Raw genomic sequence first — 15,916 nt, forward strand, 5'->3', positions numbered from 1 at the left:
ATGCAATTTTTTTCTAAGAAGGCAATGATATATGATATGGGAAGTCTAATGTTTGACCATATTTCCCTACTAATGCTATGCAATTCATGGTAATGTTAAATTCTTAAAGTAAAAATGACATTGTCCTTTATCGTTCATTTTCATCCCTTTACTTAAATTTTTAACATTACCATGAAATGAATCGAAATGTTTGAGATTGGTTCCGACCTCATTGGATTTCATATGGAGGAAGTATAATTTTATACCTGACTCAAAATCTAGAAAACTTAATAGTTTTTTAGGATTTCCGAATTGGGGGGATTGCAACACTCCATTGGATTTTGTCATGTACGAGAGTATGTAACTAGTATTTAATCAAGAATGCCAAGCCCTCTACGTACCTTGATGTTAATGGCATTGGTTGTTGAACTCTTCTATCATGAGCCCACTAAAAAAAGTACCCAACGGTCAAACAAAATCTTGACTTAACAAGCTATGCTTTTTCTATCTTATTTTAATTCTTAGAGGGTGAAATTGATGACAAAAATCCCAATGTAGAAATTATTTTGATGATATGTAGCTATTTATTGTAGCATGAATTTTTTTTTGGATGTTAGAGGTCATGTGGAGCTTGTATATTGATGTATTTTCAATTTAGAGATGGATTGTACTCGGTGCTATTTTGGCTATGTGCACCCTTACATGTTATATAAATGAGAACTTTTGCTTATTTGTGAATAAATGGTTTGGATTCATGAAGATGTTTCCTTAACGTCAATTTGGAAAAACACCCTTAAAAATGTTCAAGATGCAAGTAACATATATATAAAAACATTTGTTTTTTAAATAATTCATTCACTTAAACAATTTAAATTTATTCTAAATTTTAAAAAATTATGAATTTTATTATTAACATTTTAAAACTATTTTTATTTTTTAAATAAATTAATAACGTAATTGAGCCTATAGGCTCATTCTACTCATTCTATAGCCTAGAATGATGTGTAACTTTGTGCGCCCATCATCAAAGTTAAAATTTTTCTCATGTCGGCCGAAATAAAATTTTAAAAAAATCTAAAAAAAAACTAAACAAAACATTTAAATAATGTCCACTCCTAAATAAATTTTCACTTGAAAAAATTAGATCTCTCGACATATTTAAGATAGATCTATACTGATTTTATAACAAAATTCTCTTTCTCTAACAATAAATATAATACAAATAAAATCCAAATTCAAATAAACTTTCAATCCTAACCTAAATTTATATATAATAATATATTAAAAATTTTAACCCATTATAAATCAATTTAAATTCAAATTTCATATAAATCTATAATAACTTAAAAATAAAAATCCATATAATCCTCCAATTCAACTTGAAATTCTATGTAAGATATCATAAATTAAAATTAAAATTCCATTTGAAATTCTATGTAAGATATCATAAATTAAAATTAAAATTCCATATAACACTTCAATGGATGACCCAAATCCAACACCTCCAAGACATTTGAGGCATGTTCACACTAAAACCTTTCATTTGATGTAGAGTCCAATGTCAAAACCTACCCTTCACAACACACCCCTCAATTAAATATTGCACTCTTGTTTTATTTTCTAAAATTGAAACTAAAATACTACATTCTTGTTTTATTTTCTAAAATTCACAATCTCCCAACAAAGCTAAAACCCACATTCTAATTATATTTTCTAATAATTTTAGACGAGTACTCAATAAACGCATCCAAACTCTTCCACGTTGCTCCCCCTTCATTCGAGATGGCCGCCTCCGCGCCTTTACTCACCACCCTCACTCTTTGCTTCACCTCCGCCGCCTCGTCCACCGCCATTAATCTTCGCACAGCTCTCTCCACCTCTTCCTTTTTAGCGAACCCATCGCTCATATTAATCTCCACCGCCACTTTTGCCTCCACCGAAATCAAGGCGTTGGCCGGCCCGTCGGTTTGCAGCGGCAGGGCGATCATGGGAACGCCGGCCGCCACACTCTCGAGAGCCGAATTCCATCCACAGTGCGTAATAAAAGCCCCCGTCGCCCGGTGACCCAGGATTGTTAACTGTGGGGCCCAGAGGCACTCGATCATGCACCGACTCCCAAGCCGCCGCTCGTAGCAATCCGACAACACCTCCGTTTTCCACTCCGCTACCATCGACGTTGAGTCGACGTCGATGTCGAGGTTTGAGAGTGGTGGGCACAACACCCACAGGAAAGGTTGCCCGCTCGCCTCGAGACCTAGTGCTAGCTCTGTCACCTGCGTCGGAGAAGGAGACAACTCCGACCCGATCGATACATAGACGACGGATCCCGGCATTTGACTGTCCAACCACTCCACAATATCGGTGTCTCGGGGTCGTTGGGTTTTGTCGTTCGCGCTGGAGATATCAATCACCGGCCCCACAGCCCAGAAGGGCTTCCTGGCCCCATTTTTTCCGCCGGCGCCAAAGCTCTCCAGGTGATGGACCAATTTTGGCTCCAGCTCTGCAAATGTATTAAGGAGAATCCCGTCTGCCAATCGCAACGTCAGCTCCATGTCCTTATAGACGTGACTTAACATACTGTCTGGCGTCACCTGCACCCTGCTTGTAACGCCCTGCGGTTCATACCGGGCGCGCGCTCCTCCAACTCACGAAAATGACTAAGTGTCGAATCACCATCGCACTTGGGTGCGCGAGTTATGGGCATGCGAAGCCATGTTTATATGCGATGGATGATGGGTGATGAACATACCCAAGCCGATGGTGCAAAACGAAGGCAAGGGGCGTTCATTGTTAAGCAGTTGAAGGTCGGCTAGGAGACATCGCACAAGGTAGTGTGCGTATATATTGGTGAGACCTGCAATTCATTTGAGCATCGAACTCACATCGCTTTTCGTCGCACAAGGTAGTGCGCACTTGGAGAAGGCGCAGTTTACCACAGCGCGGCTAGATGAGCCCGCCGAGCTGGGCGAGGGACGTGTAGAGGTTCCGAAGGCGCATACGGGCGCCACACCAATATCAAACTTGGATTAGGTTGTGGCTTAGGCAAGGGTCGTGCACGGGTGCGCCCGCTTGCCCAATGCCAGGTCGTGCGGTCTTGTATTATTGTGACTTGTATTTTGGTGGAGTCTTGGCAGACCGCTGTGCGCTCTTGCACGGGTTGGCGCCCTCCCGTTTATGGAACGCTGGTTGAGTGCGGCTCCCGGTCATGTAACTTCGCATATATAATAAAAGATTGATTATTATTATTATTTCTGAGTTGATTTTATTATTGTATATTGTTAATGGTTTCCGCACATTAATAATATGAATTCATGTGTATTATGAATTGTTAAGGCATAGTTCATAAAGTTTATTAACGATGGAACATATTAATTACTTTGGCGGTGCCGCACCCGGCCAATTTAACGAAAAAAGAATTGGGGGCGTGACAGTTGGTATCAGAGCAAAGGTTGCTCGTGACGAAGGTGAAATGGTGAAGCCTGATGGAGCAGGGTTGCTCATGGCAGGTGAAGCCGATGCAGATAAGGTTATGGAGAAATCGTGGATGAACAGTCTGGGTTTCATGGACTTGATGGTTCATGGCAAGACCATTCAAGCTCTGGTGGACACGAGTGCCACACATAACTTTATGACGACACGGTTGGCAAAAGAGGCTGGGCTGACGATCATCCCATCAAATATGGAGGTCAAGGCAGTGAACTATAGAGCTAAGGTGGCGGGTTTGGTACTCAATGTACCTATACAGATAAAAGACTGGGAAGGTCAGTTGGACTTCACGGTGATGGAGATGAACGACTTTGATATGATACTCGGACAAGATTTCTTGAAGGGCAACAAGGCTATTGTTGTCCCCTTCTGTGATGAGGTGGTGCTGGTTGGACAGTCACAAACTTGGACTTTGCCCACTCATAGGCAAAGAAGGGAAGTCAAGGTGCAGCATGTTTCGGCACTGAGTTTGGAGAAGGCTATGAAGGATTCAAATATGGAGACATATGCGGTGATGTTCAAGGATGTTGAAGGTGATGGAGTGGGGACGCTTGTTCCAGCTGAGATATCTGATGTGCTTACCAAGTATGCGGATTTGATGCCTGATGAGCTTCCGAAGAAACTTCCACCAAGGCGTGCAGTGGACCATAGCATTGAGCTTGAGCCAGGAAAGAAACCCTCGGCTAAAGCACCTTATCGATTGTCAAGGCCTGAGTTGGAGGAATTGAAACGCCAGTTAAAGGAGTTAACTGAGGCAGGTTTCATTAGACCTTCAAGGTCCCCTTATGGAGCTTCGGTATTGTTCCAGCAGAAGAAGGATTCGAATGAGCTACAGATGTTCTGTGATTACCGTGCATTGAACAAGCAGACGGTAAGAAACAGGTATCCTTTGCCATTGGCTGCTGATTGCTTTGACAAACTTGCGAAAGCCCGAGTGTTTTCCAAGCTGGACTTGAGGCATGGGTATTATCAGGTGCGGATAGCTGAAGGAGACGAGAAGAAGACCGCGATAGTAACAAGGTATGGTAGCTTTGAGTTCCTTGTTATGCCATTCGGGTTGTGTAATGCTCCTGCTACATTTTTCACTTTGATGAACGATGTTCTATGACCATACTTAGATTCGTTCGTAGTAGTATACTTGGAAGATATAGTGGTGTTCAGTGACAACATGGAGGATCATAAGAAACACTTGGCGATGGTATTCGAGGGACTGAGGGCAAATCAGTTGTTCTTGAAGAAGTCTAAGTGTGTGTTTGCTCAGACCGAGATTCCGTTCCTTGGGCATATTGTTGGTCAAGGGTACATACGGATGGAGCCGAGCAGGGTGAAGGCAATTGAGGACTGGGTTGACTCAAAGAATGTCCATGAGATGAGGGTGTTTTGGGGCATGACCAACTACCAACGGAAGTTTGTAGAGGGGTACTCCAAGGTGACATCGGCACTAACAGACTTATTGAAGAAAGACAAGAGGTGGAGTTGGACGAGCAAATGTCAAGAGGCATTTGATGACTTGAGGAAAAGGATGGTTACAGCACCGATATTGAAGTTGCCTAACTTCGAGAGACCGTTTGAGGTACACACTGATGCTTCAGATTTTTCCATAGGAGTTCTTATGCAGGATGGGCATCCGGTGGCGTATGAGAGTCGGAAGTTGCAGGATAGAGAACGAAGGTATCCGGTCCATGAGAAGGAGATGACTGCCATCATCCATTGTCTTCATGTGTGGAGGAATTGCCTGATTGGGAAGCCGTTTGTTGTCAAGACTGACAACGTTGCAACAAGTTATTTTGCATCACAACCGAAGCTTTTTGCGAAGCAAGCTCATTGGCAGGACTTCTTGGCAGATTTCGACATGACTATCGAGTATAGACCGGGTAGACACAATGCGGTAGCAGATGCCCTTAGCAGGAAGGGACAACTTGCAGCATTGGAGGAAGAAGACCGGGCAGCAAGGAGTAGAAGTCGAGTTCAGATGTCAGAAGAGATGCAAAATAAGATCAAGGAAAGTGTTGAAACCGATACTTTGGCGCAGAATATAGTGAAGCAGATAAAGGAGGGGAAGACACGAAAGTTCTTTCTATGAGACGGGTTCTTGTTCTTTGGAAACCGACTCTATGTTCCAAAGTCATCCGGACTCAGGAGGCACCTTTTGAAGGAGTGCCACGACTCACCATGGGCTGGCCACCCAGGGCAGCGTCGTTCTTTGGCATTGTTGGAGAGAGGATTCTTTTGGGAGAAGATGAGAGAGGATGTGGAGGAGTATGTACATACATGCATCATTTTTCAGCAAGACAAATCGGGTACTCAGAGACAAGGAGGACTGTTGCAGCCTTTACCGATTCCAGAGAGGCCATGGATGAGTGTCTCGATGGACTTCATCACTCAGTTACCACAGGTTCAGGGGTATAATGGGATTATGGTCGTGGTTGATCGTTTTTCCAAGTATGCTGTCTTTGTTCCTATAAAGATACCTTGTGGAGCCGAATGGACCGCGGAGTTGTTCTTTAAGAACATAGTGAAGTATTGGGGGATGCCATTGAGTATTGTGTCGGATAGAGATCCGCATTTTACAGGGAGATTTTGCACCACATTGTTCAAGTTGGTCGAGACAAAGTTGTTGATGAGTTCGAGTTACCATCCGCAGACAGATGGGCAGACCGAGAGGATCAACGCATTGCTAGAGGACTACTTGTGACATTATGTGACGGCTGATCAGAAGAATTGGCCCGAACTCTTGGATATTGCTCAGTTTAGCTACAATATTCAAAAGAGTTCTGCAACAGGGTATAATCCATTTGAGTTGGTAAATGGACAGATGTTGGTTGCACCACATACCGTAGTGATGGGAGGCTTCTTGAGGAGTCCTCATGCGAAGAAGTTCATGAAGGCTTGGGAGGAGACCTTGGAGTTAGCACGGTTACGCTTGCACGATGCTGCAAGGAGGATGAAAAAGTATGCTGATCATGGAAGACGGGAGGCACACTTCAGTGTGGGAGATATGGTGTTTCTCAGGATTACCGGGGAGCAGTTTCAGCCAGCCAAGGGGACGACGAGCAAACTGACACGGAAGTATGAGGGACCATTCCGAGTGAAGAAGAGAGTGGGGAAAGTTGCTTACGAGCTGGAGCTTCCACGCCATATGAACATGAAACACCCAGTTTATCATGTGAGTCAGTTGAAGAGATGTAGACTTGATTCAGACCATCCAGAGAGGGTTGAACCGACGAGAGGACCAGCCGGGATTGTGGACAGACCAGGACTAGAGTTGGAGAAGATTTTGAGTCTCAGAACTACAGGAGTTGGTTGCCACATGCGATGGGAATTTCTTTGCAGATGGAAAGATGCACCGGAGGAGGACAGCTGGGAAACGGAGGATTCACTTTAGAGATGGAAGAAAAATATCGCGAAGTACGACAGGAAGTTGAGAAGGAGAGCAGGAATTGTCAGGACGACAATGACCTCTGGTGGGGGAGGATGTAACGCCTTGCAGTTCATACCGGGCGCACGCTCCTCCAACTCACGAAAATGACTAAGTGTCGAATCACCATCGCACTTGGGCGCGCGAGTTATGGGCGTACGAAGCCATGTTTATATGTGATGGATGATGGGTGATGAACATACCCAAGCCGACGGTGAGAAACGAAGGCAAGGGGCGTTCATTGTTAAACATTTGAAGGTCGGCCAGGAGACATCGCACAAGGTAGTGTGCGTATATATTGGTGAGACCTGCAATTCATTTGAGCATCGAACTCACATCGCTTTTCGTCGCACAAGGTAGTGCGCACTTGGAGAAGGCACAGTTTACCGCAGCTCGAGTGGATGAGCCCGCCGAGCCGGACGAGGGACGTGTAGAGGTTCCGGAGGTGCATACGGGCACCACACCGATATCGCACTTGGATTCGGTTGTGGCTTGGGCAAGGGTCGTGCACGGGTGCGCCCGCCCGCCCAACGCCAGGTCGTGCGCTCGCTCTTGTATTATTGTGACTTGTATTTTGGTGGAGTCTTGGCAGACCGCCGTGAGCTCTTGCACGCGCGGGCGCCCTCCCGTTTATGGAACGTCGGTTGAGCGCGGCTCCCGGTCATGTAACTTCGCATATATAATAAAAGATTGATTATTATTATTATTGCCGAGTTTATTTTATTATTGTATATTGTTAATGGTTTCCACACATTAATAATATGAATTCATGTGTATTATGAATTGTTAATGCATAGTTCGTAAAGTTTATTAATGATGGAACATCTTAATAACTTAGGTGGTGCCGCATCGAGCCAATTTAACAAAAAAAGAATTGGGGGCGTGACACTGCTCATAACGTCCGCCACCGCGAGCAGAGGCTCCTGCTCGTCCCAACATTTCGCTTCCGCGCACAGCCACAGCTTCGCGCTCATTTGTAAAAACATGAAGGAATTGATGCCAAATTTTGCAGCCGCGGCGGCCGAGAATCCCATGTACATGTCGTAAATGAGAACCAGGCGCTCGGGTGGCGAAAGACCCCGGGATTCGTAATATTCACGCCCTGTCAGCTTTGCCATTAGAGCTTCCAGTGGCTCCTGCATTTTCTGTATGAGACCATATACCAGCGACAGCATGCGCGGGAAATGTTGTTCACGTTCTGGCTGCCCGCCAGCAGAGGAGAGTCCGGTACTGATAAATCCTGGAAATGGATTGGGAGATCTTCCCATCCCTGCACTCGGGGTCGGAGAATTTGGAGGTTTGAAGGGAGGCTAGCGTAGATGACTGTTACGCCCCTCGTGGCCAGCATTCTTGAGAGGTGCAAGAATGCATTGAAATGACTGTGCGCTATGAAGGGAAACGCTACTACGTATAATTTTCCTCTTCCTTCGATGGCCATGTTGCGATGGAGCTGAATTTGACTCTTGAATTCGCTGCAATAAAGCAATGAAGAGTCGAAGCGGAGTGAAGGGTGTATGTGAGATGAAATCAGGTCTCTACATTCTGCTCCTACACACAGTGTGTGAGATTTCAGTAGTATTGCGTTCTATTTATATCAATATCTAGGTATATATCATAGTTACCAAATTCGGTCGTACTACCGAAAAAAATTCGAAAATTCGTTGGTTCGATTCGATTTGCGAATTAATTTGAAATTCGGGTTCGATTCGGTGCACTCAATATTATGTTCACGGATTAAGAATCCATGCCTCTGACGAGAATGGGAAAGTCGAGGAATCACTGGTGACCTTGCTTTTGAGAAAAGAAAACATTATAATCTTAAGACTCGTTCTTAGCCCACACTTCCATAACTTCGTGAAAGGCCTCGTCCAAAAGAACTTTTTATATGCAATTAATGTGTGGTTTAATGAGTCAATGTTATTGTACATTTCTAATCCAGATTCTAGTTTCCAATTTACAGTTCAAAACCTTTTCCAGATTTAGGAAATAACATAAGAATAGGGTTACTAAATGATAATGTTACCTATTAGTTTATGCAATAAGAAATTTACAGTAAATTTAGCAAGTTCCTAAATGAAATATGTATAATTTTTACGATAATTATGTGTTTATGTGTTTATAGAGTAAAGCAAAAAATATATATAATATATATAATTTGTAAATTTGTAGATTTATTAAATTTAAACCAATATATTTTAAATATAGAAATATTGCATGAATTATATTAGTAAAAAGAAGAAAAACTGCTTGAATTATATTAGTAAATGGATTTTCTTTTAAAGTGGATTTTCTTAATTAAAATTTTGAATAAGTATTAAAGTATACATACTAACATTTTTTATTATTTTGAGTAAGTATAAAGTATTAATTATGCATATTAACATTTTGTATTATATTAAATAATAGATGTTACTATACCTTATAAATTAGAGGTGAGTTTGGTTTCAAAAATAAATAATTAGCAATTGATAATATAAGCGTATAGTTTTAAGTATAGTTTTAAAGACTGTTTACACACACTTAATATAACATTTTATTATGAACATAAATTACTTAATAATGTGGAATTTATGTGGTTCATTGTAATATATTATTTCATGAAAATTCCCTCTATATTAAATGTCATAATTTGTAGTGCAAGTGGGTGAATGAATCAATACAAAAATTCTTAAAACTTACTATTTTATTTGCTATTTTAAATATAAAACTAAGCTAATTGGTTCAATATATAATTTTATCTGCAATATTTATATTGAAACAATTTTAAAAGAGTTTTTGTTGTTTTCAATGTTATAATTGTATACTTAAATTATTTAAAATATTGGAGTAAGAAGTATATTGTACTGCCTAATTTTTCCCGTATTAAATTTTAAATAACCGAATTTGTTTCATACCGAATTGAATTCAAATTCGAACTTGGTAACTATGGTATATATCTTTCATGATTTCTGATTTTACTTGAAAAGGTGCTTTTATGATTTCTTATTTTACTTTAAACTCGCTGAGTTTTTTTATGATTTCTTATTTTACTTAAAACTTAAACTGGTTGTGTTATAGGTTTGGGAGTTTGTGTGGATTTTATTTTATTTTATTTTAATTGGTTTAGAATTCAATGAGCATGTGTTCAACTTATAAATTTGATTTGAGATATAAACTCTTCATAGATTTTTCATAGTAATGAATTTATATAATCTATATATGTAAAAAAAAAAAAAAATTTTTAATATATATATATATATATATATATATATATATATAAACAATTGGAACATCATTACAATGAAGCTAGCGAATTTTTTTAATTAAAATAGTTTATATTTATGAATTTTGGATTATATATATGAACAATTGGAACATTATTGCAATGAAGCTAGCTAAATTTTTTAATAAAAATGCTTTATCTTTATAAATTTTGGATTATATATATATATATAAATAATTGGAACATCATTACAATGAAGTTCGCGAAAATTTCTAATTAAAATGCTTTATCTTTATAATTTTGGATTTTTTCGTGGGATATTTTTTTTTTAATTATTTCTGAATTATACAACTAGTTACAACCATAAATTTAATTTGAGTTTTGAATTCTTCATGATTCCAAGTGAGAATTTTTTATGACACAAATTTTACATAGGTAATAATAATAAAAAAAATATTTTAAATAATAAAAATCATAATTTAACCAAAAATTATTTTACTTCAGAGATTTCAAAATCTATATTTTAGAAATTTCAAAATCTATAATAGTTAGATATATATAGTTTAATTAATAAATAAAAGCATTCCATACGTTGAAGGAACCCAACCCTAGTATTAAATTATTTATTTTTTAATTAATTATAGGGTATTTATTTGGTGATTTGGAAGAGGGCACGTAACAAACTTTTGAGCTTCTGTCGCGACATAACGAGATTCTTTCGATATGGATTAATTAAACAGATAAAAAACAAGATGGACTTCACACAAAAATATGGATTGATTTTGGAAGATGATATCATGCTACTTATTTTAGTCGATCCTTAAAAGGGTATACTTTTGTATCATGGTATTTTTAGTTGATCCTAAAGGATATGCTTCTGTTTTTTTTTATACAAATTTTTTGCTGATCGAATGACAACTATCAACCGCTAAGCATTAGGGAATTAAAAAACAATAATAATGTTTTAAAAATAGAATGTTGAAAAGGGGCGGTAAGGATGGGGTACTTTTTTTATACGTAAAAATGGACAAATCATATGCATAGGGTCTAGGAAATGGTAATGGACCAATCATATGCATATGGATTAAGAAATCGTATGGACAATTATGGAAAAAACATATGCTATTTTCAAGGTTTATTGTAAGTTATTTTAAAAATTTCATTAGTCATCTAGTAGTTGGTATTGGTGTCCATATGGAAAAAGCATATGTTATTTTCAAGGTTTATCTTAAGTTATTTTAAAATTTTCAAGGTTTATTTAAGTTATTTTAAAAATTTTATTAGTTATCTAGTAGTTGGTATTGGGGATATTAAATTTAGAAAATATTAAATTAAATCAGAATTTTTTTAATAAGATGCATTTTTTTCTTTGTATCGTGTTCCCAAAATAATCAAAGAATTGGATAAAATGACCAATAAGGGAGTGGATTTTGTCCTTGGAAATTTGATAATCATTAAAAAAGAGAGTTATTTCTCAATCGCATATTGATGTTAAATAAAAAATTAAGATATTTAAGGCACCATAAAGGTTGGACATAGGTGAAAAAGTTATGGATGATGAAGTATGTGAGCATGAGGTTAATCTCTCTTAGGTAAATGGGTAATGACCAATACCTTGTCCTTATTGGTCAACCTTGTTGTCGTGGGACATGTTCATCCACAACTTTGTTCTTTTCTATAGAGGTCCACATGAGCATGCTAAGCTATACTATGCAATACCATGCCATTGATTATGGGTCATAGAGTGTGCTGAGGTCATATTGCATTAAGGTAGGGGCTCAAATAACAACTACATTGATGAGTCACCTCATCAAAATGTGGAAAAAGATTGAGGACAATGGGGAAATGCTTCGAATGGTGGCTATCGCTTTCCTTAGAATAAATAATTAACTTGGAAGATAGATATTTCGGTGTGCTAATGGTCTCATCTATGAGTTTAGATTACGGTCTATCCCATCTAATCTACTTGATGGATAATGATGATTCATGAGTGTGCATGTATGTTGTTGTGGGATTGAATCTTATTTTAATTTTAGATTCAGTCACAATCCATGCTTGGGAGGTTTCCTTTCATGGTTTCTATTTGAGACTTGAATGATGCGTTTATCACTTCTTTTGCTTTTTCGCTATCTATTACTATGACAAGTTTTTGGGATCAGACATGTAGATTGCATTGCATGCAACATTCTCTCATCAAATATATTCTCTCCATAGTAGGTTAATAAGAGGATTTCACCACAATGAGGAGCAACTTGGATGGGAAGGAATGATGGATAGCACACAAGGAAATGATGACACAATTTGGGGACATAGTTAGCAACAATTCCAACAATTGCAAACTAAAATCATGGAATTACAAATTATTATAATCATATGGTTTGTAGCCTCACTACATCCATGGAGATGCTAATTGATCATAGGAAACTCACTCAATGAAAAAAGGATGTGATTTATGCTTGTGTCAACAACTCAAGGATGTTCAATCAACCATGAAGAAGAAGCAACTTGGTTCCCCATCCACTAGTAACTTAATAAGCCAATTAAATCTAGACACTCTTGATATTAATGTATCAATTTCGACCAAAGATATGGATAGAATTCATGGATTTTCTCACAACCCTACTATTGAGATATAAGATGTTGTCCAAATTCTATATACTTTTAGGCGTATTTTAAAAAGTTTATACTACTAGATACTATAGTAATGTAGCCTTTCTAGTCTGGATCTTTCTTAAATTCAAGTAGATGGAAGGTATTGTATGACAAAGCCTTAGATCTCCAAGTTTAGAAATATTTGATGTAAGGATGCGCCTCAAACATAGATAATAATATGAATGTAATTTCTAGTTATTGTGAAAATGTTCAAAATATGTAATATTAGTTTATCATAAATAAAAAAATCTTAAGAAAAAATGTTATAACAATGAAATTTAGAAGTTATTCCAAATCATGATCAATTTTTTCAAGGGATTTTTTTAGTTTGTGGTTATTTTACTTTATTATTTAGATGACAATGAAAGTGATGAGCAATATATGACAATGAAAATGACGAGGAATATACCTAATGCGAATTTCTAAAATGAAATTAATATATAAGAAATATTAATTATGAAAAGAGAATTAATATATAGGATAAGGATGACTTTGCATAACTTTATTATTAAATGATAATGAAGAAGATCATGATGATTAATGGTCATAAAAATGGTTTATTGGACATTAAAGGGATAAGATATTACTTGAACAACCAAACAAACAAAATCTTGCAACTGTAGTGGGAAAAAAGAAGTCGGGAAATGTTTTGTGATGGTAGACAACAACATATATAATAATAATGCAAAATATTCTAATCAACGATGGATTGAAGCCCTAGATGCACCTAGAATTAATTCTAAATACACTTTTTTTATGAACTTGAATGTGTGATACACATATAAGGATACGTATAATCATGTATATGGTTCATAAGATGCAACAGAGGAAACTCTGACTGACTTTATAGAGTCAATTCGTTGATTTTAAACTCATAAATTTGTTATGTTCTGATGAAGGAGGATCGACCCATCTTATGAAAAATCAACAATAACCACTTGTAGAAGGTGAAAATGAGAAAAAGTACTTTTCGTAGACTGAATGTGAAATTTAGGTCTACACTTGCAATGCTGAATTGATCCTCGAAGGCTCTTGGATTAGCCTGGCCTTCTCAATATGATTCTTTATCAGCATGTGACCCATATACATTAAGTAATGAAAAATAACTTACTTGGTCTTTAAAAGATAATTTCACCAAGATAGAAGAAGGGAGGAGATTTGATGTAAGGGATTTATATTTCCTACTCCATCCTATAATCAACCCTCCCAAAAAATCATCAGAGTCCAAGTGACAGTACACCTATCCCTTTTGAAGGATTTCCAAAATTTAACACACTTTGGAGTTCTCACACATAGTATCTTTAATCATAACGACATCCGGGTAGTGAACTTTCAACAATCACATACCCTTAAATTCTCTACCATCTCCTTCTCTCGGTCAAAGGAAATTATCTAGGGCTTCAACAAGCCATTCTTCCCCTAGCTCCATTGCTCTCTAAGGTACGAGCATCGTCCATCCCTAACCAAAACATAAAAACTAACTGGGTGCAGGCCAGGAGATGCACCATAGGGTCATAATCTAACAAATGTTTCCACAAAGAATAAATCCATTTCCTCAAATCCGAAACTAAACAAATTCTAACCCCAAACCATTCCATCAAGGTTCCACTATTGTTATCCATCACTTGGGAAATGGAAATTTCCTTTCCCATAGTCAGGTTGATTGTATCACATTGTTGTTAAATACATGAGTGATTCCTTCACTGTGGGGGAATATTCAAGAGTATGATAATTCTCTATATCATCGAATTCCAAAGAAGAATGCCACAAGGGATTGAGAACCGGGAGACCAAGGGGAGAAGGAGGTGCGAAAGCCAAGGTGGCCACGTGACGAGGAGATGGATCCACATGATTAATGCAAGAAGCAATGTCTGCCACCTACCACGAGTGAGGGAATGTATTGGAGAGGCCATGAGAACCCTTTTCGAGAGAGGAATTAACCATTTTCTATCATTCCAATTGACACTAGAAAATTATACCATAAGGGGCACTAAATTCAAAGTCAATAATTTTTTCCAAATCATCGCCCATTTGTTGCCTTTCTAGATTCAATCATTTGTTTTGAATTTGAGGTTTGGGTTTAACATGCAACTGAGGACTGCATAGGGTCAGAACCTCGTGCCCTAACAATTATAGGAGGAGTTAGATGGTTGATATCTCCACCATAAATTCGAGAGATGCCCATCACCACAAACCCTCCACATATTTTATATAACATACTTATAGAATATTTATTTATATGGGCTGTATTATTTTGATAGACATCAATCCATGTTAAGCATCAATGCACTTACCCTATTATACATCTCACGTTGCCTACCTTAAAACAATTATAAAAGTTAACTAAATTATAACTTTATTCTAACTTATTATTATTATTATAAATTATAAAAGATAATATATTAGTTAAATATATATACATTTAAAAAAAATATAACAATATTCTTAACCATGAAAATTTACCCTCACTTTATCATAAAACTCATAACTTAAGAGAATGTAGATTTTCACAGTGAGAGAATTTCACGATAAAACTACAATAACTTTTTTTACAATACTATGAGTAAATACTATAATTTTATTAATAAAATATTAATATGACATTTCCTTTAAATTAATTATTTTGAAATAAATTAATTAAAAAAAGATAAGATCATGTTTCTTTAATACCTTAATACTAATTCCATAGAAATAATTAATTGAAAATGTGAAAAACTTATTTATAATAATAATCATACCATATATAAATCATTATTATTAACTTTCTAGCCATATCATATAATTTTTTTTAACATGTGTTTGTTTCCAATACGAGAATAAATCATCTTCCTCGCCATGATAGCATGATTAGCTTACTATGTATTAAAGAAAATGTATAAATCACAATTTCTTACGATAAATTTTAATTATACTTACTAACTCCAATTTTATTTAATTATACTTTAAAAAATGAAAGGAGCATTTATATATAAAAATATTTATAAAATAATTTAAATACATTGAGCAATGTGTGCAAGCATTACATCACAATTATGTTAACGAAATATTTAAATTTAATTAATATATATATATATATATATTTTAAAATATTATATATTTTCAGATGTTATTGAATTATTAGTTTTATTGTGTTTTAATTAAAATTATATAGTGAAATTATTATTTATTTTTTAATAAAA

General features: G+C 36.8%; 1 protein-coding gene across 1 annotated transcript; it reads right to left on the reverse strand.

The window, feature by feature from the left end:
* Positions 1-1,679: 1,679 nt before the first annotated feature.
* On the reverse strand, positions 1,680-2,531 carry LOC149182213 (UDP-glycosyltransferase 72E1-like). The gene has a single exon (XM_089414482.1). It carries the CDS (start codon positions 2,529-2,531, stop codon positions 1,680-1,682), a length of 852 nt encoding a protein of 283 aa, XP_089270608.1.
* Between the last annotated feature and the right edge of the window lie 13,385 nt (positions 2,532-15,916).

Source organism: Pinus tabuliformis, chromosome 3_2, assembly GCF_031772625.1.
Source record: "Pinus tabuliformis cultivar Carrire ecotype Pingquan chromosome 3_2, CPIR1, whole genome shotgun sequence".
Classification (NCBI taxonomy): domain Eukaryota; kingdom Viridiplantae; phylum Streptophyta; class Pinopsida; order Pinales; family Pinaceae; genus Pinus; species Pinus tabuliformis.

Coding starts and splice junctions, on each gene's coding strand:
- LOC149182213 (XM_089414482.1), bottom strand. CDS start 2,531: ATGGAGCTGACGTTGCGATTGGCAGACGGGATTCTCCTTAATACATTT.